General features: G+C 35.5%; 1 protein-coding gene across 1 annotated transcript in view; it reads right to left on the minus strand.

Annotated features, from left to right (window-relative positions):
• Positions 1-25,546, minus strand: part of CLSTN2 (calsyntenin 2) — a gene marked incomplete at its 3' end in the record, with an annotated part of 79,168 nt that overhangs the window by 36,076 nt on the left and 17,546 nt on the right. Inside the window, exons 4-6 of the mRNA XM_084292331.1 lie at positions 24,275-24,460; positions 20,003-20,251; positions 19,605-19,726 (exon numbers count right to left, since the gene is read on the minus strand). Coding sequence (XP_084148457.1) covers positions 19,605-19,726; positions 20,003-20,251; positions 24,275-24,460 — 557 coding nt within the window. The remainder of the gene's footprint in view (positions 1-19,604; positions 19,727-20,002; positions 20,252-24,274; positions 24,461-25,546) is intronic.

Raw genomic sequence — 25,546 nt, forward strand, 5'->3', positions numbered from 1 at the left:
AGTAAACATTGGGAATTGTATTGAAACCTAGTGTTTTGAATCAGGCCACCCCTCGTTCCGGTCAGTCTAGGCTGGTGGGGTCTTTGAATGAGAGGACGTAGTGAGTGCAGCTGAAGTGGCACCCTGTTTCAGAAGCGATACTCCCTACTTGTTGGGCTGTCAGAAATCATTTCCCGGTGAAGGAGGCAAGACTGATTTCAACAGAAGTTATTAAGCCACAATGTGAGTAGATCAATTAAATAAGGATTTAGCAACTTCTCTGGTGTTTAAATAAATTTTAAAAAGGATTTCATGTTGGTTGGTCTTTGTTCTTCTAATACCCATTACTTTTGATAGCTTCACTGAATACTAACTCAGACTGGTAGAGTTATTTTCCTTCTTTCCTTTTTATTTTATTTCCATTTTTTCTAATAATCTAATTTTTTAATAATCAATGAACAAAAGGCAGAAGAGTACCTGGATGTAAGTGGGCTGTGAGGTCAAACAGCACTCAGCAGTCCAGCTGTTTGTCTCTGCCAGACATTTGTGCATTTCTGTGTTCATTCTACATGGAAAAAGTTTCCACATCAAAATAAAACATAAAATGGTAGGAAATTAAAACAAAAGAATCTACGGTAAATACCCCAAATTCACTTTGCACATCAGTATCACAACAAGCTCTGAGTTCAAAGTCAACTTTGTAGCTGATTTATGCATGCTGGCTTTTCCTTCAAAATAGTTTTCCAAATATTATACAGCATATATTTGAGATTTAGAATATAGTTGAGGTTTTATGTCTGATGCTCCTATTATCACAAAACTGTAAATCTCAAAAGAACTACTCAAAATTTGTCAATAAATCACTAGCTGAATGATTCCGTACCTCTTACAATCCCGTGTCCTTAATAAACCATTTTTTTTTTTCATTTTTTTTTTAGGAATACTCGTGAATATTTTTGAATTGTATATTCATTCATCAACAAAGCGGGAAACTAAAAGGTGAGTACACTGTATGTCTCTACTGGTGTATACTGGAAGTAGATAAACTGTTGTCCACACCTAAAGTAGGTAATTTCTTTACATACTCAACTATAGTTGAGCTTTATATGCTAAACGATGCCATGACTGATTATGACCAGTTATGTTTTTATTTTTTTTTTATCAGGATGGTATTTTTGACCTAGATACTTTATAATTCGTTCTCTCCAGTTTTTATGGATCATAAAAATAAGTACACAAGCTACAAGCTACTTGGGGCTAGAGGAAATGACAATGATTTAATTTACCTAATCTAGGTGTTAAATTTGGGTGTGAATTTTAACTGTCTTCACTTCATAAAACAGCTATCTGCTTCCAAAACATTTTCTAATTTAAAGGGAGACAGTTACACTGACAAACTTTTTAAGGTGCTCCGAGATATAGCAGTGAATAAGATGTTTACTGATATTTACTTCCAGACCATACCAACATTCTACACAAGATACTTTCACATATAAAACAATAAATAAAACTTTCAGGTATGATGCAAAGAACTTTGCTTCTGAAATGCAACATGGTCACCATCAGCATGGATTTGTCCTTTGAAATCTACTGCTGCAGAGAGCAGGAAAAGAATGGGAAGAAAGAGGCATTATACCCCCCCCCATGAAATGCTGCAGATTGTCGGGCTCAATTAAATACTTCTTTGGTCCTATCACGGTTGGAAACTGTTTCTTTCCAAATGGAAAGAGCAATCAATATTCTGAGATGAATGCACTTCCTACCTAATAATGAAACATGGCAACATTTTGTTTTTTAAAGATCAAGTTGAATCAAAACCTTATTTAACTGAATATGAGGAATGATGATAACAATCACCATCACCACCCTGACAAAACAAACACAACAATAACAAAAAAGCAAGCAAACAGAACAAAAAAAAAGAAGAGCCTAGCCAGAATAAATATTGCAAGCTTAATTTTCTTTCTCTAACTTTTAAGGGCTTTTATAGTATTTTAATTTATTTATATCCCAGATATAACATTATGATTTGTCGGAATGAATTTTCTGTTAAACATCTCTTAAATTCAAATTATAGAAAATACTATAAATGTTACACATTCTACATACATTTATGTGTGTCTATATATATGATCAGAGATAGAAGAAATGCAAAGATTTAGGGAAATAATGTATTTGAGAATTATTCACAAATTTCACATATTACAACTTAACACATAAGAGTAATGTTAAGGAAAAAAAATGAAAACCAGTAGATCCTTTGACCTCCTACTTAACTGAAAAAGCCCAAATCTCTCATTTGTTTCCTAGTCTGAAATCTGGACTCTGACTGAAGTTATTTGATTGAAGCTTTCAAATTATTTTTTTAATTCTAATTCCTTTACAAAGCATGAAGCTGTTTTGTTTCCAAAAGGCACACATTGTGGTCATGAATACATCAATGAGAAGTGACCAAATAGATTTGGGATAACTTATTTGTGTACATGGAGGCCCAAAATGTGCTAGACTTGCATTCTTGCATTATTAATGTGTTCTTTTAAAACCTGATGTATAAGCAAAATCAAACACAAGCTTGGGACTTTTGAGCAAACTGTCTTTCAAGATAGTTGAAACAAGCCTTTGCTCTTTGAGTTTATTCCAACCTGAAGGCAGCAGATGTCAATTCTGCTGTTTCACTTGTGAGGCCCTATCTTCGAATCTGCCTGGAATGTAAACCTTCCATGATCCCTGGGATCTGCCTTCCTCTCAGCTGATACATGCAGGGATTCTGCCTGCTAGATATTTCTATTAATAGATTTATAGTGAACTTTTTTTTTATTTTTTTAATCTTTTTTGGGGGTTCAGTAATATGTATGGTCCACAAAAGGGATTTTGCTCATAATCTAAATTAAATACATAATTTACTCCTAAAAGGTGCATTGCAGAACCAAGGAAATACTTCTCTATTTGTTAATAATAATTAAATACTAAAGTAATTAAAAAAAAAAAAAGATAATAAATATAATAATACATCTTTAAAGATACATAAAACAAGTCCCCCTACTCTTTGCAATTACCATTCAGATATTAATATACTGGCTTTTGCTTTTTTTTTTTTTTTTTTTTTTTTTTTAAACACTGTTTGTTTTCTAAAAACCTGACTGAAATACTGATACTCAAATGCTAAAGGTTAAGTCAGGCATCTTGACTGCCTGCTGCTTCAAGGCCTGAGATTTCAGGCAGCTGAGAATTCTGGCCTTACTCCTGAAGGGTATTCAATAACTTAGTATTTCTTTCTCACTGAGCAGGAGGAGGCTGCACTGAGTAAAAGGAGTTAGGCTGTCACGTTTCAGAATAGGATGATATATTCTTCCCTTGCTGTTGGTATGTGAACAAATACAATGCTTGTTTCAGTCAGTTATGCAGAGACATTTTGAAGGTGCAGAGTGTGATTAATGCAAACTGCACTCTAGAGACAAAGCAAACAGGCGAGTCATGGCTTGTTTTCTTTTGAGGGGAAACACCATGGTTCAGCTCCAAAAACTGTTCTGAAGAGACCTCTTTTCTCTCCCCCCTCCTCCCTATCACACATTCCCATGTACATGCATCACTCACTCTTGTAGACCAACGCACTGACTGCCCATATCTATTCAGACCCAACACGAAGTACTACGTGTTATTTTTAATTTACGTAATGAATGCCTTGATATCTCAGTTCTCAGCCACCAAGTGTAAAATACTAGGACTCACAGGTTGGGTTGTCTGCTCACGAAAGAAGGCCCACCAGAATACTCCCCCAGGCTACTGACCTCTCTTTTGCTGGAAATGGTGTTGCTGGCTCTCTGAAGATTTTCCATCATCTGGCAAATCCCTCTTCAAAGGCTTGCTATCTCTGAAGGAAGTATTGACACTACTTGCAATCTTGCAAGGGTTGCTTTAAAGGTGCTCACCAAAGGAAGATAGAGCTGACACAGGTACTGAACACTCTTTTACAGTTTCCAAGTTTTGGGAAAGGTGATTTACTTGAAAGATAGTTACTCTATTGAAGGTGCGCAGTGTGATTCAGAGATAAAGGAATTCCTGCTCTAACACAACTCTTACATTACATTGATAGGAAATCTTCAGAGAATCACTTAGGGGTATTCATATGGGAGCCCACTGCTATAATTTTGAATATTGATGCAGTCTGAGATGGAGGCAGCTATAACTGCAGAAAGACATGTAAGAAATACACAGTCCTTCCCCATACAGATTAGTGTTGTATTTTCTTCAGTTCCAGCAGATAATTAGGACATAATGCAAAGAAAAGCAGATGCTATTCTGTTTTTATTGCAGATGAACGGTGGCAATGAGATGTACTTTGCTACCTTCATAATTTCTATAAAGTGAAGAATGGTTGTTTCTCTATTTATACTCAAAGCTGAGTGAGGAAATTATACAACCAAAATATTATGTATAGTATCTTTACTTAAATGGTAACCACTGGGCCTTTAATTACATAGCTGACATTTTGTAGCAAGACTGATTATATGGTATATACCATACAGAGGTAATTAGGTATCAGCTAAATTTGTGGCTTTGCCAGGGAATATTATTTAGTCAGTAGACAGTTTTCGTTTAGTACTAATAACAATCATGGTCGTAGTGCTTTTATGGGAGGGAGCAAGTTAGCACTGAGGGTCAGCATTCCAGAATACTTCTGGGTTGACATTAGGGACATGAAACAAATATACTGTGAGAATGAATTTTCAATATCAGTGTTGCACAAGCCCTAAAAATTTTATGGATATCATTAAAGTAATTATCCAAAAGTTTGAACATTTATTCACAGTTGAGCTGGCTGAAGTTTTCCCTTTGAAACACTGTTTTACTGATGGAAAGATGGCTGTTGGATTAAAGACATATTCCTGAAATAAAATTACTCTTGCAGGAAATGGGAGAATTGGTTCTTCATGAAAATAAATAAATAAATAAAATACAAACAAACAAAAACAGACAAACAAACAAAATCAGTAGAACAGTGAGAAGTGTTCCTTTTTACTTTTCATAAAATAATTGAATGACTTGGGTTGGATGGGACCTCAAAGACCCCCAGGATCTAGCCCTGTGCCATGGGCAGGGATCTCTCCCACCAGCCCAGGCTGCCACCAGCCCCATCCAGCCTGGCCTTGGGCACTACCAGGGATGGGGCAGCCTGGGCCAGGGCCTCACCACTCTCGGAGTGAAGAATCTGTTCCCAATGTGAAATTTAAATCTACTGTTTTTTAGTTTAAAACTACCCACCCAGAATTTCTTTTTTAATTTCTTCAACACCAGTAAGAAACCTGGGTTTATTTATCTGCAGTTTTGTTGTTTCACACTTTGCTGTGATTCTGATGATGGCAATTAAGAGAAGCAATGGTGGATACTAAGTGATTCAGTTTTCCTTAGGTGTCTCAGCAGTACAGTTTGCCTTCCCTAAATGATATCATGTGATTCTTCTGCAAAAATGTGTTCTCGAAACAAAACACAGACTTTGTATGGCAGCTACTGCCTCTCTCTTCTCTGCTTTCTGCACTCTTTTTCTCCTTTTTCCTCTCATCTCTTCACCATCATCCCCCTGTTACCTTCCATTAGTTCTTTCATTATTTTCAAGTTTTCACAGCAAGAACTAAAGCTCTCTATATTTATCTCTTGTATGAGTTTTATCTCTTACACAAGATCCTCATATTTAACATATCTGTTGTTGCTCTGCTACTTTACTCCCTTCCAACAGTCTCAGTTAGACCCAGGAGTCAGCTTCAGGCTTTTTGAAAGATACTGCTCCTCCAGGAGGGGATTAGATTGAATTTGTAGTGGGTTCTTTTGTGAAGTACTCATCAATTCAGGCTCAACAACACCATTTTAGTGTTTGCTGCTACATTCCATTCAGGGACTGGAAATCACTTGTGACCTATTCAAATACAGTGTGCTAAATAAAAATTAATTTATAAAACAGATTAAGCATGCACAGGGATAAGGAAAAAAAAAAAAAGAGGCTATGAAGCGATCATGCACCAGAAAGCATTTTTCAGATTAGATATTAAAAAGTAATTATGACCAAACATAGTTAAATCAAATAAATAGTAAAATTAACTCTGGCCAGTATTTGTTTCTGTGTACCATAAAGTGAACATATATTCTGATTGTATCAATTACTATCAAGGCTGTAAGTCCAATGTAACGTTATAAACGTGGATAACTTTAAAAGATAAGTGCTAACATACATAGGCTGACACAGATACAGAATTTTTATGCATACCCTATATACTCCATGAACTGTGCACATGACACATACATTTTCAGTTGTATGACCTTTTTCTCCTCCTTCTGAACAATGAGATAAGAAGTGTGTTTATGTATATATAGCATGACGTATAGGTAGACTACACTCAACAAATGAAGAATATTTGAAATATTAATTAATGATACCTGTGTGTTATCATAGCAGTATCTCAGGATTTGCTTTATTTCCCCAAATAAGTGATTGTTTTGTTTGGTTTGTTATTGATGTCCACTGTAGAACCTTACACCACTGAGATACTTTACACCATTGTAAAGGGAAAAAAAATGGGCTTGTGTTCTTTGCTCAACTCCAGCTTTTATGCTGTGATCAAAAATAATGTAAGATAGATTAGTTGTTGTTTTTACTCTGCACAGAAAACTTCATGTAAATGAAGTTCATGTCAAAATGCCTCCCTTTCCCTCTAACTTTGATAATAGAATAGATTTATGGATATTAATGGGAGATAAGATAAAACATTGCTATAAAAGTTGTTTTGAGGGGGAATATTTTCACGTCTTTTATAAAAAAATATATATATATTGAAAAATTGCAAGAATATATTCCAAATACATATTTTGATATGTAACTATGCATCTTCTTTATCTGTACCTGGAGATCTATATAGAAGATATGTATCTCCTACTGATATTTCTCCTGTATTTAATCTTACTTTTTAAGAATGACAAAACCTCTCCTGAATCATAACCTTTAAGTACTATTTTTTTTTTTTATTTAACACTTTTTATCCTCTCACATTTTAGCTCTACAGGAAAAGATTATGAAGCCCTTGTAAAGTTTGTATATCCAGTGTTTCCCAGTGATGGCTATATGTTTCTGAATGGTGTGAAGACAGGATGCACTTAGTGCAATAAATCATTTTACTCTGTAACTGTCATGACAAAATCATAGCTATGTATAGCTAATTTATTATCATAGAAAAAGCAATTTATCTGGGGCAGACAACTATCAAAATGAACCTATGAGAGGTCAACAGGGTGGGACTGTGTGCTCCCCTCAAGTGTACAACATGCATATACCCATCTTTTGGAGCACAGGGGTTGCTCTTTTTTAGGTAGCATTGCAACTACTGGTTAGGTTAAGAGGACAGCATCACTGGCAGTACAAATTAATAATGTAATTTTAATTAGAGTAAAGCATAATAAAAAAAAAATACAGAAAAGAAACATTGGCTTTTTTTACTCTACAGTAAAACTCTACCTAAGCATGTTTCCATAAAACTAAACAACTGTTATGTGTGACACACAACTGAAAGATATGTGAGAAAGGCATGGTTATAGTTTAATTAGCCAGTGATTAATGTATGTGCAGATTTATTTTCTGGGCTGACCCTGGATGCCTAAATTCCTAAACAAAACAAACTGCATTACATGGATGGAAACAACACCTAAAACTTCAAATTAGAATGGTTGTAATACATAAGTGCGTTGACAATGAAAAGCACTGTAACTGCTTAAATATCTATAGGTAAATGGTATGTCAGCTTAGGGCCAAGTATTTCTGAAATTAAAATGATTGGTCCTCTTGAGCTAGAAGGTGACAGTCAAGGAAGAACACTAACGTAAAGAATCCAAGCATGAAATTCAGAAAGATCTCTAACAGCAGTTATCTGAGGGAAACTGGACATTTTCTGTTATCTCTACATACCAAGTTGTATGGTCTTCTATTGCATACACACTGGAGTTAGATTAATGAAATCATTTTGTTTCAATTGCAATACACTTTTAACTGTGATCCCAACTCTTCTATTTACTTTAGCTGAGCACTGGGAGCTAAGTTACTGCAAGAATATGCATTAAATCAGCTGTGTTCAGTTAAATATTCAGCATGCTCAGAAGAGTGAAATTGAAATTTGGGTCTCTGTGACAGCCATGAAGCATTACAGCGTGCCCTCACTCATGAGTGCATCCAAATCCAATATCTAAACAGAGATACTGCAGTGAGAGTGTGAGGCCACTTACACAAAGAATAAAAAAAAATGTCATGCAGGATATAAATCCAATTATAACAACAACAATAAATTGCTCTGGAACAAATCTGAGTCCACAGGTTAATTGGTGTAAAGAAAATGAAAGGGAAAAGGCTGTATTTGCAATAAAACAATTGTCGTAAGATTGGAAAATAAGTAAGCAAGATCCAGGATGATGTCGAAATGCTTGAAAATATGCAGTAAAATTTTTCAGTGTCTTGCATACCATTAACTGTCCATTGGGAAGGATATTAGCTTAGGGCTGGAAAGAACTGTGCACTATCAGCCTCCAGCTTTTTGTGTATTTTTAATAATGAGTGAATAAATTGGGGTTGATAAGATCTTAACCGGCTGCTGTGAGGATACTTTAAAAACCATACAGTATGCAATAATATGATAATGAATCTTTGTGCAACAGATATGTCATAGTGATGGCATTTTTGGTCCTTGCTAATGTAGGATTTTATGGCTAATATGTAAAGACACACAAAAAAATATTAAAGCTACCAATAATAGTAATACTAAACCATGCCTGTAATTTCCCTGCAATTATAATTCAAAAAAGTTGCAATTTTCTATTTTAAAGTTGCCCTAGAAACTTTCAGTTTAATTGGAAAACAACTTCTGATAATGGAACTTCTCTCTGCTCTCTTGAGACCCCAGCTGCAGGGCTACGCTCAGCTCTGGGGCCCCCAGCATAAGGAGGACATGGACCTGTTGGAGCGGGTCCAGAGGAGGCCACGAGGATGATCAGAGGGCTGGGGCACCTCTCCCATGGAGACAGGCTTCAGCCTGGAGAAGAGAAGGCTCCAGGGAGGCTAAAGGGTGACTACAGAAAGGCTGGGGAGGGACTCCTGTCAGGGAGTGAGGCAAGGGGGAATGGTGTTGAACTGAAAAAAGGACAGATTTAGATTAGATGTTAGGAAGAAATTCTTTACTATGTGGGTGGTGAGGCCTGGCCCAGGCTGCCCAGAGCAGCTGTGGCTGCCCCATCCCTGGCAGTGCCCAAGGCCAGGCTGGATGGGGCTGGTGGGAGGGGGCCCTGGCCAGGGCAGGGGGCTGAAGCCAGGGGGTCTTTGAGGCCACTTCCAACCAAAGCCATTCAATGATTTTATGATTCCAAAATCCAAGTGAGGCTATTGCTTTTGAATGCCTAAAAAGCTTCTGTAGGCTTCATTTCCTGCTTATAATGAATATGCGTATCTAAAGTAAAAAATGTTTTTAAGACATGAAATTATTCATGAGAAAGGTTTCCATTTTCTACTACTACTAAAATATAAATGGATTCACAATTATGTGTAACATAATTAGAGCTGAGATTCTGTTTAATGTTAACTTTTGCAGTAATCCTGGCTCTGTCATGCTCTGGCAATGCTCACAGATCCAAGCACATTTTGAAGACTTCATTTCTAATCGGTGGCATTGAACTGACAAACTGCACAGTTATTCTGCACAGTTATTCTGATCTTATTTAAAAGCTGCTGGCATCCCATTTACCCTTACAGACCACATGGTTCTGCAGGAAAGCCAAGGTATAGATTCTCAGCAGTAGTCACACTGAGAAGCACATGGCAGGTTTACTTGAGCAGAGGTACTGGATTATAAACCTTAAAAATGTTTCATGTAGCTCTCAGGAGTTTTTTGTTTGTTTGTTTTTTGTTTACTTTTCTGCTGCACATAAGCCCACTATTATCGTAATGGTTTAATATGGAAATAGATCAGTATCTCCTGAAAGCCTGGTGAATACAGGAAGTTTTTTGTTTGTTTGTTTTCATCTATGCCTTAAGACAGTCTGTATCTTAAAAAAGTAGAGCTCCTTGTGAAAAGTGATGTTAATCTTTTTTTCAAAATCTTGTGAATTGTAAGCATTTGCTTTACCTACCTCAGTCATTCCTAATACATCCCAAGAGTTCTGTATATAAGAAAATTGTTTTTGATGATATAGGGAGGTAGTATAGTGAGAACTGACAAATCCATAGTAAAGCAAAATGTCTCCTACTGTTTTAGCTGTGGAGTTATTATTATGGTCACTCTCCATAAAAAATGACCAATTTAAGTTTCATTAAACCATTAGCAACCATAGTAGTAGTATTTTTTAAACATTAGTCATTAACTGGAGAGTCAGACATGACAAAGCTGGAAGGAACATGTTTAAAGTTCATATCTCTATGTCAATGTTGCACCAAGTACATCTAATAATCTGAATAATAAATATGAGAAGAAAATAAAATTGAATGGGTGAAGCATAAAAAGGGGAGATTATTAGATCAAGTTCTACTTCCCTTTTAATGTTTTTAAAGCAAATACTTTAATTGCTTTTGGTTTCCTAGTTGAATAAAAAGTTTGATTTATGGAAAACAATACAGTGGGAAGATTTCCATTCAGTTTGTTAGGCATGATAGACTAAGTTCACTGGCATTTGTGTCTGACCATAATGTGATCCATTAGATTTCATTTGCCAAAATGTCACATTATTAACATCCTCTTCTCAAAACTAGCACTTGTTCTTGGACTCTGCGAAAGATTCCCCCTTGTCATTAGCACTGTTTTGGATATTGGCCAGAAAAGGTTTCACTGTAAGACTATGCTATTTCTTACTGTCTACCAACCTCTGCTCCAAAGAGACTCCATTAACCTCACAGAAACACGTCCTGGGGTCTCTCTTGAATATAGTCACCAACCTGCCAGAGTAAATAGCTGCATGTTCCAAGGTCTAATGTATTTCAAAGATCAGTAATGAATTTCCTGATACTCATGTGCTACATCTAGCATTCTCATAGCACAACGAAATATTCCTAGAACTAGATTTTTTTTTTTTTCCTCATTGGGTGCAAGAAAATAACTGCATTAGAAAATAAGGTATTTCATTTCCAAATAAGAACACTGCTATATAATATACATTCACTGTTACATTGTGACAACACTGCAGTGAAGTATGAGTTTGCAAACATAATAATCATGCAAGCTGTGAGCCGCTTTTCTAGCCTTAAAACATGTAATGTGTAGTACTTACATTCACAATAGGTTCAAAAATATGGATGGCTTAATTACAGCTTTAAATAATGAAATTGTTTTATCATATTGACAATAAAAGCACCTAAAAATCCTGTTTATTCCTCTAACTGCAGCATGTCTTTTTGTTGTCATGTTGCAACTTCAACGTGTCTTAGTAAGTCAGATCCATAGTTTGTTCCCAATGAAATAATTCTATTATAATCTATCTTGTTGCTAAATTGCATCAAGCAAGCACGTCAGTTTGGTAACACTTGATGACTAGTTAGCGTGCTGTGTTTATTTTCTTAACTGTGCAACTAGAAAGCTGCTCAGTTACCTTTTTTTTTTTTTTTTAATGCAGTTGCTCATCAAGTGATTAATAATATGCATTTCTAGGCTTTGATATTGCCAAAAGTCTATCCAGATGTGGAAAGTAAATCAATGGAAAATCAATACTATTCTTGCTGAACTGGGGACATCCAGAAACCATGTCACCAACGTTTGAATGAACAGCTCATGCACATAGATAAACGACTTCATTGATAACACACACTATTTATCTCCTAAGCTGCATTTCTAAGGATAAAGATTTTGGTCCCAACTTTGTGAAATGCTTCAGCTTCCCCTGAGTGATCAAAAGTCCACCTGCTTTACTTGAAAGATAAACCACTCAGCAGTCCTAGCAAATTACCCATGTAACAAATCTTGCTCATAAGCAATTTTTTCAAAAAAGTTGTGCATGTTTTCTACAAACTCTGTTGGTATAACTGATAAATCTCAGACAGAGTGAAATACAAATATTAAAAATAACCCTGAAATAAGAAAACAAATGTGACAATTCACCTTCACATGCCATTCAATATGTAACTTAGGAATTTTTGTTCTAGATTTCCTTTTCAGGAGTTACTGGACAACTGTAGAATACCAGGCAATTTAACTGAGTCTTTAATCCATCTTGTTTAGGTGTATTAAAAAGTCTGTATTGATATTTTTGTTACACAAGAAATTAAGTTTATTTGGGGGCCTTGCCATGGTGAGCTTTAAGAGACTAATATTTTGCATTATTTCATGGTGCTACAGACAATTTTAAATTCTTTTTAATTACATACCAAATTTCTTCCTTTTTTTTTTTTCCCTCTTTTTTATTTGATCAAAAAATGTGTGTTTCACTGTCTAAGTGGCTTTCTGTTTGCAACAGTTCTTCTGCCTTCCCTAGGAAATAAGCATAACTATGTATGTGAATATGTAGTTTCTCATGTAATAAGGGCTGAAAGGCAACACATAATAGGTATCTCTTTCAGAAGAGCTGGCCTATCTCATCTTAAGTCTCTGGAAAGAGTAGTCCAGTATGAATAGGCTTGAAAATCATATTCCATGGTAATAAAACTATTATGGTACATAAAAATTAGAAAAATCACAAAACGTAGAATACAAATATGTAGAAACACATCCCAATAATCTAAAGTAAATGCAAATAGTTAGATTATAGAGTATTTTCTGCAAGCAGTTCAGTTTCTTCTTAACGGTCATAGAAGATTTGCAGAGGCACACTGCATTTCACACTAGGCTGAACTACAGAAATCAGAAGTTCACTAAACTAGGTCAATTTACAGGGAATATTTCAAAGCTTGGTCAAAGGAATATTTGTGCGTCATAAAGCAAGTTTTTGCCAGTCACCGTGTTTTGTTTTTCAAGATTTTGTTGTTAGAAATGATATTTCAGTTGCATTAAAAATATATCTTAAAAAAGCTTCTTTAAATTGGAATCTCAAAGAATATTTCAGCATTTATCAGTACTGCTGACTCATCCTTGTGCTAGTAAAGGCTGTTTTCAAATAAGATGCTGAATTAAAAAAATATCAAAGTAGCATTTAAAGATGGAAAATGGTAAATAAGCTGTATCAGATAAGACAGGGCTAAAATGTAAAACACGTGGGGTGCTCTGAATGCTGCAGCAGCATTTTGAGTCCCGGAACGATTTCATCACAGTTACAGGATTAGCATGATTCAAGTATCATTTATCTCTTACTGGCTTTGTAGGATGTAAGTTTGGTGTTTTGTAATTTTCCTTCTGTAGTCTTATCAAGGATGTATGCATAGATTAGTGCAGCTCTGCATATCAATTTGTAAAGAAGTGGTTAAAAGCATGTGGAATTCTTCTGAACACCAAATAAAAATGGAGAACTAAATTCTGCAATAAAAAAGTTAATTTTCAATGGGGCACCATGTTGAAAAGTATCACACTGACAAGCCTGCGGTCCTTTACATATAGGTGAAGAACAGTGCATAGTGATGGAAATGTTTGTGTCTTCCTATCTCCGCAGTGTACCCTTAACCCTCTGGGCTTGAGAAGACTATGTACTTTCCATAAATATTCACTTATTTTCTTTCTCTCTGAGCCCATCAGTAAAGAGTACACTTAGGGCTCTCATAATGTGAACAATCATTGCAGAACTAGATGCATGCAGCTAACCAATTTTGAAAAATCCAACACTTAAGAACAGCTTTCACTCATAACTGCTGTAACTTAATGGGAACAGCTAATTTTACTAAGACAAGCTACAGGTACCAAATTCTTTTCATTTTGCCCTCTAAACATAGAATTTACATTTCCTCAAAAATCAGCTACTGCTCTATCGTACTGTAGCTTATTTTAAAAAGTAAATGGAAATGAAGTGCTTGACTGCACAACAGTGCTTTCTACAGGTAGAAGACCCCATTATGTGTAGTCAGTCAACTGGTTAAATGCAAATGGAACCTTGCCTTGCTCCTTCAGCATCTATGTGCATACAGAGATAGAATGCATCATATTCAGATTTACCTAAATAACTTGCTTTCTCTAGTTCTATTATGGAAGCAATTGTATGAGGCTTTTCCACTGCAGGCAATTTTGGATTATTCAAAGCAATTTATCTCATCTTAAAAAAGAAACAGTAACTTTCTGTATCTGTACTTTTTGCTGATTTAGAGTGACTCCAGACCATGAAGTTCAGTCCCTATTTTTAAGGGGATCGATACCAATTTTGCCTGTGGGCTGGAAGACTATCTTCAGGGTGGTAACATGGGTATAAAACAGAATTCCCCATTGTGAATAAGAATAAATGCATAAAAACATGCATTTCTGGCTAAGAGGCTTTCCCATGCTCAAAGAAATGTTCCCATTCTGCTGATTTCAGGAAAGGAAAAAAAATCTCTTGACTTGACTGTCCTCAGTATCAGCACGAGAAATGTAATATCCAAGGCGAACAGAGTGTGAAATACACTGCACATTGGCCTATGTAATGTTATGTTTTCCACTGTCACCAAAGGCTTGAATTCCATGGTTCATTATTCAAACTATTATTTGATTTTAGTCCCGTGAGGGTTAGAGAAAACTGTTTAAACAGATAGAAATTGAGGGACAAAGTTCTCACTCTGTTGACCACAAATACAGAACACATGAAAACTGTCATTTATTGCAGAAGTTTGATGACCAGAAGAGTTTTTGCTGAGGATGACGATGAGGGGAAGGAGCACTAATTCAAACTTTCGTGATAGAGCTGTTAACAGAGTTCCCTGAAGTGCTTTCAGAAATATTTTTGCATTGACAGGAAGAGAAGTGAGAAGACTTCATTTGTTTTGTTTGTTTTTTACATCTCTAGGGAGAAATTCTGCCATTGTTAAAATTATTCCTTCACTAATTTCAACAGAACTCAATTTCTAATATATGTAATCCATTATGAACTGATCTCTTTTGCAGTTCTGGTATACTTGCATAAAATAATTTAACCGAGGCCAGACAGAGCACCAGTGGCTGAAAGGAAATGTGATTAGCGATGTGAGTTAAGAAGCTGATCAACTCCCTGGTATCCAAGGGTACTTTTGTGTTGTCAAGAACTCTGAAACCTCTGTCCCTAACCAGAACTATACCATATGCAGTTATTTCCTGTGTGCAAGAGATAGCTGTACAATATGTCCATTTTATCAAAAAGAAACCCAATAGCAGAGATCCCTAAAATCACTCATCACAACTTTCTACAAAGAAAAAAATATATCACCAAGGACACTTTTTATATTTCATGTGTTATTCTTAGATGGCCCTAACTTACACCTACTTAAATAATTCACTTAAAAATATACATATATTCCTACTGATCTGAGAAAATTAGGTGATGATTTAGGTGTCTTTTACTGACTTTGTTGACAACTTTTTGTAATAGGTACTCAGGTTTGAACAGTCTTATTATAATTAAGCATGAGAAAAGAAATGATAAAAATGTTGACAAACACCTCATGATACTCCATTTAAACATACGCATGGTAAATTTAGAAAAAAGGTCATGATTCTGATTACTGAAAAATAGGATTATATGCACTTCCAAGGACATGGGAGTGAGTAAAAGTGAACCACCTCTAACTGAGCATCTATAGCAGTTGCTTGGGAAAACCATGCAGTTGTTTTTTTTTTTCTTACCATCCAGCATGCATTTTTACTTAACACTGAGTTTTTGCATGGCTTTTTTTTTCCACACCTTTCTTTCCAAATTATAACTAATGCACTCTCACAACTAAAAAGACAGATATGATTAGTTTCCAAAAGGATGAAAGTGGGAAAAAAATCAATTTATTTTTGATATCCCCAACTCCTCTCCCATTTCTTATAAATTACAAGGACACTTTCAGTTTAAAGTCTGTTAACTCTGCTTATTAGAAATTTTTGCAGGTATACTTATATCTTAGCAGTTCAATCCTAAAGGGACATATGCACAGGGTTATGGCACTTTCAGGTCATGCATGCTTAGCACAATAAGCAAAGAACCAGTTAAGTAAAGTAAAGTCCATTCAGTTTAATGTAACAAGTAGGGCTAAATACCCTGAAAGCCATACTGAAAATAAATCTTTCGATCTATGAACTGATTTAAAGACATGATTTTTCCAGAGCTAACTCCGCAGACACTACTTTGTGAAGGTTTGAGATACTTGTATACATCACACTTACCGCTGTATCATGAGGCACTGCTCAGGTGTAGCTATAAAATGTTACATGACACTTTGTGTTTGGCCAAGAATTGAGTCTGCAACTAAGCTGTGTGCTACGCTTACCCACCACAATACTGCGATCTAAAGAATTAAATTAAATTTGGAATGCTAATAAAGTCACATTCTTGGTCAGTGCCTTGAAATAATAAGTAGTCTTGGGGGCGAGGTAGAGCCAATGCAGCTCGTATTATAAATTTTACTACTCTGCTGTAACAATGATAAATGATTTCACTAGTTTATGCTTCACCAGATCCAAGGTCACCAGATTCCTCTCAGCATAAGCAAGCTATGGATTGTTGTCACAATCATAAAGTGAGCTCAGAAATAAGTTACTCTGCCACATTTCATAGTACTGTGGCTATGCTTTGTACCAGCCATTGAACAATCACAGTTATATATTCAACTTGGTCTATAGCATTGCATATCACAGTGCATTGCAGATGGTGAGAAACTGAGCAATGGTTAAATACAGCTTAATTCCCATACTTTTCTTCAAAAAACAAGGAACCTGAAGATTTGCCACTACAGAATAAACACTTCTAAAGGTGAGATTTCCAGAGGTATTGCAGAATCTAAATATGCAAAAAATCAATTGCTAGGATTTTCAGAAGTGTATAGAGCACTTCATCTACTTGCCCTGGCTTCTTTTCTTATTGAGATCAAGAAGTTTGTACTGGAAAGTTAATTCCTTTTTGATACACATTGTAAATTACCCAGTGCTTTCAGGGGAAGACCACTGTACCTAGACAGACAGAAGTTGACATAAATAATTTTACTACTCTGAAGTGAAGTTCAGACTAGCTTGTTTTCAAAACCATACAAGTTCCTTAATAGTCCGTTATTCATATATTTTACAATTCCTGTTAAATTACCATATAAGGCCAGATAGAGAAGCACTAAGAGGAGATAAAGGAGCAGTCTTTACCAAGTCCATTAATTATGACAAAATTCACAGCAGTACCACCATGACCATACAAATTAATCATTATGAAAGTCTGGTCACCCAACCCATAACAAACTTTATTCATACTTTAATCTTACATTTTTTTCTCAGCTGGAAAGAGTAGTTGAAAATATACTGTGGAAATCAATTGGCAGTATCCGAATGAAATAAGATGAAATGAAATGAAATGAATAACGTGACCTAATAAATCTTTTGTATCTATCTCTAGCTTCTGTCATCTAGGAGCTTTCAATAATAAGAAGATTTCTCCCTTCAGTGCCCAACTGCAACTCAACTTTTCTGTAGTGCTACAGTTTGAAAGCTTATTTTAGTGTACACAAATGACAGACAATGAAATACACAGTTTGGAATCACACAGTAGAAATGAAAAAAGGTAATGTGTCAAGTGCTACTTGGGACTACTTTAGTATACGCTCTTGCTGAGATATCTTCAGCATAATAACTTCCCTCTAGAAATGTACCTCAAGAGTATGACTGTGAAACTATCTCCAAGGAGTTATTCAGTCATCCTTAGTTAGAATCTTTAGATTCCTCTAGGATTTATATCACAAACAATGTGTTCTATCAGCAGATATTTGGGACTCTACTTAACTTCAGCTGAAGATCCAAGATCCTAGTGAAACTGTCTTAGGTTTATTGATTTAAATCAAAATCTGTAGAATTGCCCAAGGCATTCTTTTTTCCTTGTTGGAGAAAAAATAGCACTTCTACTTAACTACACACACTCTTACTTAACATGTTGTTTTGAAACAATGTACCTTCAAACTCATACAGATTTCCCAAATCAAAACAAAACAAAACAAAAACAAACAAAAAAAACACATAAAGAAGGAGATACTTTTGGTAAGCATCACTGTCTGAAAGAAAATAAGGCTGTCAAAATATAAATATAAAAAGCATGTATTGCTCATCAATAACATCAATGTTACTCAAATTCCAAGCACACAGAAAAATCTCTATATGAAAAAACAGTTCAGGATATATTTTCTTTATGTGATAAAGAAAAAAATAATTGGAAAGATATAAGATTAAGCTAATAATTGGAAAGTAAGATAATAATTGGAAAGATATAAGATAAGATTTCTGTAATTTCCGATTTATGCCATTTAAAAAAAGTATGGAAATCATACGGAGAAAGTAGAGTGTGAATAAAGTAATTGTAGATGGTAATAGAGATGAAAAAGTTCTTTCACACAGTCAAATACATCCCCTGTCAATGGAAAATTGCCCTTGACAGTACATTTTCCAGTGTTTTGTCATGGCTAAGTTACAAGTGTTATATACAAATTCCAATTACTGAGAGGACACTGTTACTTGCCCATTCTGAGGCTATAGAAGAGAAGCTGATTGCATTTAGCTTTCCAAAGTCAAAACACTTTACATAAATTTTGTAGTACCATTGAATATTTTAGATGTTTAGTACACAGCCAATTGAAATATAAATCTATCTACAGCACTTAGAATGGTATTTTCTGAGGTTACATTGAGGCTCAAGACTGGTAATCTGAAATATGTTCTAATTTAAATTTAACCCTTTCTAGACACTTTAAGATTTCATATCATGTACAGCAGAAAGCGGTTCCAAATTAGTTAATGGAAATGAAAAGCAAGCACTACAATCATTATATGGTTTTATCATTGCATTCATCTGATAATCAGGACAAAGGTGGTAATTTATATGCATTTTGAAGTTAAATTAGGAAAGTTACCATTCCTATATCTACATCTTTGATATTACAGTTTGGGCCCAAAGACACAAAGAAACTCGCTTTGAGAAAATAACTACTTTGGATGAAAGAGGAAATATTTCATCAAATGATCCTTATCCTGTTTAAAATTAATAAATCTTTGAAAGACAACTCTTATCTCTTTAATAATAATTTCCTTGCAACATACTCTTAATAATAAGGAGAAATTACATACAGCACAGTAGATGAAAGTAAAAATCTACAGATTAGACTTAAAATATATTACAAATGGCTTCCTGTATGTCAGCATACTCCTTATTGTAAAGGCTCCTATCATTTCCTTTGTGCTGATACAGCCATTTTTTTTAATGATAAATGGAAAGCTTTTAGGGAACTGTATGCAATGTCATGATTCTAGGTTCTCCATTGCCAATGGATATAAACCTCTACGTACTGTTAAAATGACTCAGATGAAAAACCTACTATATTAAACAACTCAACTAAGTTAACTAATTTATCTCTTTCTGTGGATCCCAATAAAGAATCACAACAGTCAGAATTTGCAACTTAACTGAAATAGACTTCTGATTCCTCAAAATAATTATGCCAGTATTTGGGTTGATCTCTATGATTTCTAAAGCAGATGAAGGGAAAGATTAGGTATGGGTGTGTTATAGATAAGAACAATTACCTGATCCAGTTTCCAATGGAACTCCGCAGGGCGAAACGTGTCAGCCTGATCAAAGTCTTTACGCAACAGAAACACTAATCGGCAGTTGTGCACATACAAGGCATAGTGATGTCGGTTCATCTCTGAAAGGAGGGAACAAGATCAGCACTCTGAACTATCATCAACACTTTTGTTTAGGTGAATATGCTTCAAAGCAATATACACCCAAAGGACAAAAAAACAACCAGTCCCCATCAACAGTCCTCTCAATAAGCTGTCAAATCACCAACCAATTCTCAGGATGGCACCAAATCCAGCTCATTATTTGTTTTTCAAACATTCTTTAACTGAGAAGAAATGGTAATATTCTACCAACTTTGTTATGCCCTTTGTCAAACATTTTGTCAATAGACACTCACCTGTCTTGTCTGAGTTGCAGAGAATAGTCTCTTTCTCAGCTCTTAATCCTGGGCTAGGTCCATGTTTCATCCACAGAGTTATGGTGAATTGATCAGTTAAATTCTTTGGGACTATTCCATCTGGAATTTTGGCTCCTTGCTTTCCATCAAATTTAAAAATTATGTCATTGTTATCCATGAGAAGCCCAGCTGTCCAATTAGTTGTTGCACTGGGAGATGGTAACAGGTCAATGGCACCTGAGGATGCTCCTGCAAATGATACATAATGAGAACACAATGAGAAACTAATAAAAGAGCTGTTCAAATGAATTTAGTATAGGCACAGGGCCTGATTAATGCATTCCTCTTTAGATTATTTTCACTTCCCAAACAGTCCTACTACTTTCACTCTCAAATCACATACATGCTATCTAGTAGCCAATAAAACAATTCCATAAGAGCTTGGTAGACTATATGTATTACACAGAAACTGTAAAAATATTTTAAAGTTACTTCCTTAGAAATTTCTCATTATTTTATAAAATCCATTAATGTCATATCTTCAGTTATTCTGAGAAGTGCTAAGACTAAAACCAAGATCTCTACATCCGGATAAGGAGAGTTCATATCTTCTCTCTCTGACAGCATGGAGATATATAGTATATGGAGATGATGTGTTGCCAAATTCAGTAGAGTGGGGATGAATGTAAAATATATATCCTAATGTCTAGTAGTCAGCCATATATAATGTTGGTATGAATATTAGTGCATACAGAGTATTCACCCTAAAACTGAAAATATCACTCTAATTCTGGCTTCTGTCAGGTACATGATGGTTGTAACTCCATGTGTTCTTGCCTAATGATAGATATAAGACATGCGCTCCTCACAACTCAGATTAGCTCCCCTACGGAAAGTAAATTACATGTATGAACAAGTGGTCCACAGCTACACTCATTTATTTGTTAAGGACCTGGGAGTGATAGTTGATAGTCGGCTGAATATGAGCCAGCAGTGTGCTCAGGTGGCCAAGAAGGCCAACAGCATCCTGGCTTGTATCAGGAACAGTGTGACCAGCAGGGCTAGGGAGGTGATCGTCCCCCTGTACTCGGCTCTGGTGAGGCCGCACCTCGAGTACTGTGTTCAGTTTTGGGCCCCTCGCTACAAGAAGGACATCGAGGTGCTTGAGCGGGTGCAGAGAAGGGCGACGAAGCTGGTGAGGGGCCTGGAGAACAAGTCCTACGAGGAGCGGCTGAGGGAGCTGGGCTTGTTCAGCCTGGAGAAGAGGAGGCTCAGGGGCGACCTTATCGCTCTCTATGGGTACCTTAAAGGAGGCTGTAGAGAGGTGGGGGTTGGTCTGTTCTCCCACGTGTCTGGTGACAGGACGAGGGGGAATGGGCTTAAGTTGAGCCAGGGGAGTTTTAGGTTAGATGTTAGGAAGAACTTCTTTACCGAAAGGGTTGTGAGGCATTGGGATGGGCTGCCCAGGGAAGTGGTGGAGTCACCATCCCTGGAAGTCTTTAAAAGACATTTAGATGTAGAGCTTAGGGATATGGTTTAGTGGGGACTGTTAGTGTTAGGTCAGAGGTTGGACTCGATGATCTTGAGGTCTCTTCCAACCTAGAAATTCTGTGATTCTGTGAAAATTAAATTGTGGGGCAGTTGGGGGGCAGGCAGGGGAGGAAGCCAAACAAACCAGAAATGGAAAACACTGTGGTGCCAAGATCTAATAGAACAGCACAGTACTTTAGAGCTCTGTATTTTTTTATTTATTTTTTTTTTTTTTACAGCTTAACAACTGTCAGGCACTTTTTATAAACATGTAATCAGGTATCCAGAGCCTTTACTTAGCCTGTGAAAGATAGTATTTAGCAGAAAGTATGCTTTCCAGAGTAAAAACAATCTGTGTATTCTTGTTGATGCTTTGACAGGTAAAAATATGATGAAAAAACACAAACTGAATTAAAAAATCCCATACTAGTATGAAATCTTAACCTCCCTCCAGTGTCCAAGGGAAGATCCCAACTCTCTGCAGGAGTGTAGAATGTTATGCCAAAAATGTTTTGGAAATGTATCCTATATATTTTTAAAAATATATTATAGTGATGATGTAAAAACAATCATATTCAGTAACTGCATTTCTTAGACAATAGTTCAAAATGTGTTCCTTTAAAATTAGGTTATTTTGAAGTGATAGTAATATCAAACCTAAACCCTCCACATTTAGAATTGAACACAAAGACAAATTTTAATTTTGAATAACACACCACAGTGCATTGCTTAATACACAGATCTTATCAATGGGAAAACACTGAACTTGATTTTATCCAAACAGCAAAACTTAGATAAACTTATTTTAAAAAATAATAATATTAAAAAAAAAAAGTAAAAATAAAATTACTTGCACGGGTGTGGTGGTTTTACAAGTAAAAGCATAATTCTCTCAAGGAATTCCTTTTGCATTCATTTTTAAAATATATATATATATTTAGTGAGATTTATTCTGAATATGTTTTGCAGTCCAAATTGAGTCTTTCATACATTCTTTATTTTTTATTATTGTTGGATGACAAGGTGAAAAAACGCTTCCTAAAATGCTCTGAGGCAAAATACTAATAGCTCCTTGACTTTAAAATGATTCAAGTGTAATTTAATCATTAAAACTGCCCATCTTTACTGTCAAAGTGACTACAAATCACTGGGTTATTGAAAAGCAGAATTAAACCATCAGTCATATAAAAATATGAATTTTAATGCCTGTTGCTTAGCATCTGAATTCTCTTTATTTCCAACTGATAAATTAAGAAATGGGCATGGGATTTATAAACTGGATCCTTGATTATAGAGAGAATCTTGCATTTTATATGTAACTGATGAATGTGTGTCTGACCATTCAATTCTGCACTCTCTGCAATCATAAGATGATTCACTGATAGAAAAAAAAAAAAAAAAAAAAAAGTGCAGGGTTTTCTTCCTTCACAAAGAATTTATTTAGCCAACCATTAGATACAATAAGGTCATTTCTGGAAGAAAACTTATTTCCATTTAACCTGCTTTCATAAGATAACCTCTTCTCTCTACAGTAAGGAAGGCAATAAATACCAAATACCAAAACATAAACTTGTCCTGATGCAATTCTATTGTAAAGTTCACTTTCATTTATAACCTTTTTGTCGAACTCCTATTAACAGTTTCTACCTATACTTCTCTGTGAAGATATGGTAACCTTGGAGAAAAAAAATATTCTTTCATCAATGAGAACTCACCCCTCCCCCATTTATACATGCTTTCTACATCCTGTTTTCTCAAGTGCTTAATATTCTATTCCTTCACAGATATGCTAAGTTCAAATCATAAGTTCAGCAGTACTGTCAGACACTACATCAGCCCACCAGCTCACATGCAGGTTGAAAATATTTTATGAGAATTCTACTACTCTAATTCATCTTTACCTCACTTTCCCAATCTCCACAGGTAGTTGCTAATCATAAGTGCAAACTCCTTTCCCCTGGGATCGGCTCTCCATTTTAACAATTTGGGAACACTGGCTGAAAACTTTCATTTGCAAATTTATTTCTTAAAGATTAGTGTATTGATCTCATTATGTTTGAAACACTGTCTAGTGGTTATCAAAGCAAACATACATGTAAGCCAGACAGTTGAGCATCCCAAACCAAAAGCCACACAAGTAAATGGCGGGAAAAAAATAATGCACATTTGCTATTGCAGAACAGAAAGAAGCCATGAAAGATGTATTTTGGAGAAGAGGAGACAGAGTAGATTTCAAAAAGCAAAAGTATTTGACTTAATATATGTATGTTGCATATGTACATGCATAACCCTTAAAGTCATAAAAATACAGCAGTATCTTCAAGCATTTAATCTACCATTCAATATGAATTTGTATCTTTTAGACCAAGTTACCAAAAGCAGGAAAAGGCAATAAAATAATTAGGAAGCCTTTCTTCATGAGGATGCCTCTTTTCTGAAACTTATGTTTCTTAAATATTTTTCCTTGCATGATAGCCTGTAATGTGCCTTTATTTTTGTTTGCTTTTGTTCTGGCACAGTACTTAGCGGCAGAGCAGAAAGCAGAGTGAGGAAGACTACAACACAAGACAGAATACACAAGAATAGAGCACCAGTTAAATATCAACTATCCTTTGATTTTCATTGCTACAATCAAAAATGAACCAGCTGAGATAAATCTGTGTATTGCATGCTTCTAGCTCATAATTGGTTCTTTATGTGGAAAAATATTATTGTTATATTGACTGAAAGCCGTGTACATACCACATAGTTTCTGCAGAGATTTTTCTGAGTATGTTTCACGATCACAGCCCTTCCCAATGTAATTGGTCTGCAATTCGATGGTTGCATGTATTGAGGAAACTGGTCCATCACATGTTTCTAGATGAATGCTGGGAAACAAAGGTATGCTGCCAGAACCAGGCTTGTATTCAATACGTTTGTTCCAGTCTGGAAAAACACAAGAGATCCAAGAGTGATTAAAAAGGTGAAAAGAATACAATTTTAAATTACATAATGCTCTCAAAGTCCCTGGCTAAGATAAAAGTTAATTTTTTTGAACTTGGCGTCGGTGAGTTACTGTTCTAAAAAATTGCTTTTGCTCCTTTCTAGAAGAACATAAAGCTCAATTAAGTACTATCACTAAGTCATGCCAACACAGGCTACATATCCTGACATAACTGCTAATAGGTGTCAGTCTGGGTCTCCAACATCCATGTCCCCATGACAGCCTAAAAGCTAGGTCTACTGAGAGAAAGCTGTTGGCTCCACTAGTTTGCTAAAATTTCATAGTTTTTTGATAAAGAAGAAATATCTCCAGTGACCTGGCTATATGTATAAGTCCTATTCGACTGTGTCCAAAAGCTAATATAACACATCTGTGATGCCACCTCTTGTCTTCAGATATCTTCTTAATTTTGTAAACTACATGTGACTGAAAGCTACAGATGAAAAGACTACCAGGCTTTCAGCCAGGTCTGGCTAATCTGTGTTTTTTCAGATGTCTTACAGCCCACAACATTCAAACAACCACTTGCCCTAGGCAGCTGCCTGGACATGGCATGTATGACGCTATGTTTCTCAACAGAAGCATTTAATTTTTAAATCCAACTAATTACAACCAGCTTCAGAGAAAACCCAAACAAATATCATCAGTTAAAACCATGAATTTCAGGTATCTTTCCTGTTCATGTTTTAGCTAACTGTAGCTAGCTTGCTATGAAATATAAATAAGAATGCTGCATCAAAACAGCGATATAAATAGTTAATTATTTTGAAGTCACAAAACTATATTCAGCTCTGCTACCTAATGTGTACATCTGTGTTAAAGTTTCTTTTTTTTTTTTTAGTCCTAGGTAAATGAGGACTCCATAAATGGAAATGTTCTAGGTTGTGGCAGTCGATGAAATCTCTTAAAGCAAATGTACAGAAACATTCTTTCTAAATACCACTGGAAGGAAAACTAATCATATAGATATATTTAGTAGGTGAAAGAGTTAACTGACTTCATTTTCAGAAAGTTTGTATTCAAAATTC

The sequence above is a fragment of the Netta rufina genome (genome assembly GCF_964035555.1).
Source record: "Netta rufina genome assembly, chromosome: 9".
NCBI lineage: Eukaryota > Metazoa > Chordata > Aves > Anseriformes > Anatidae > Netta > Netta rufina.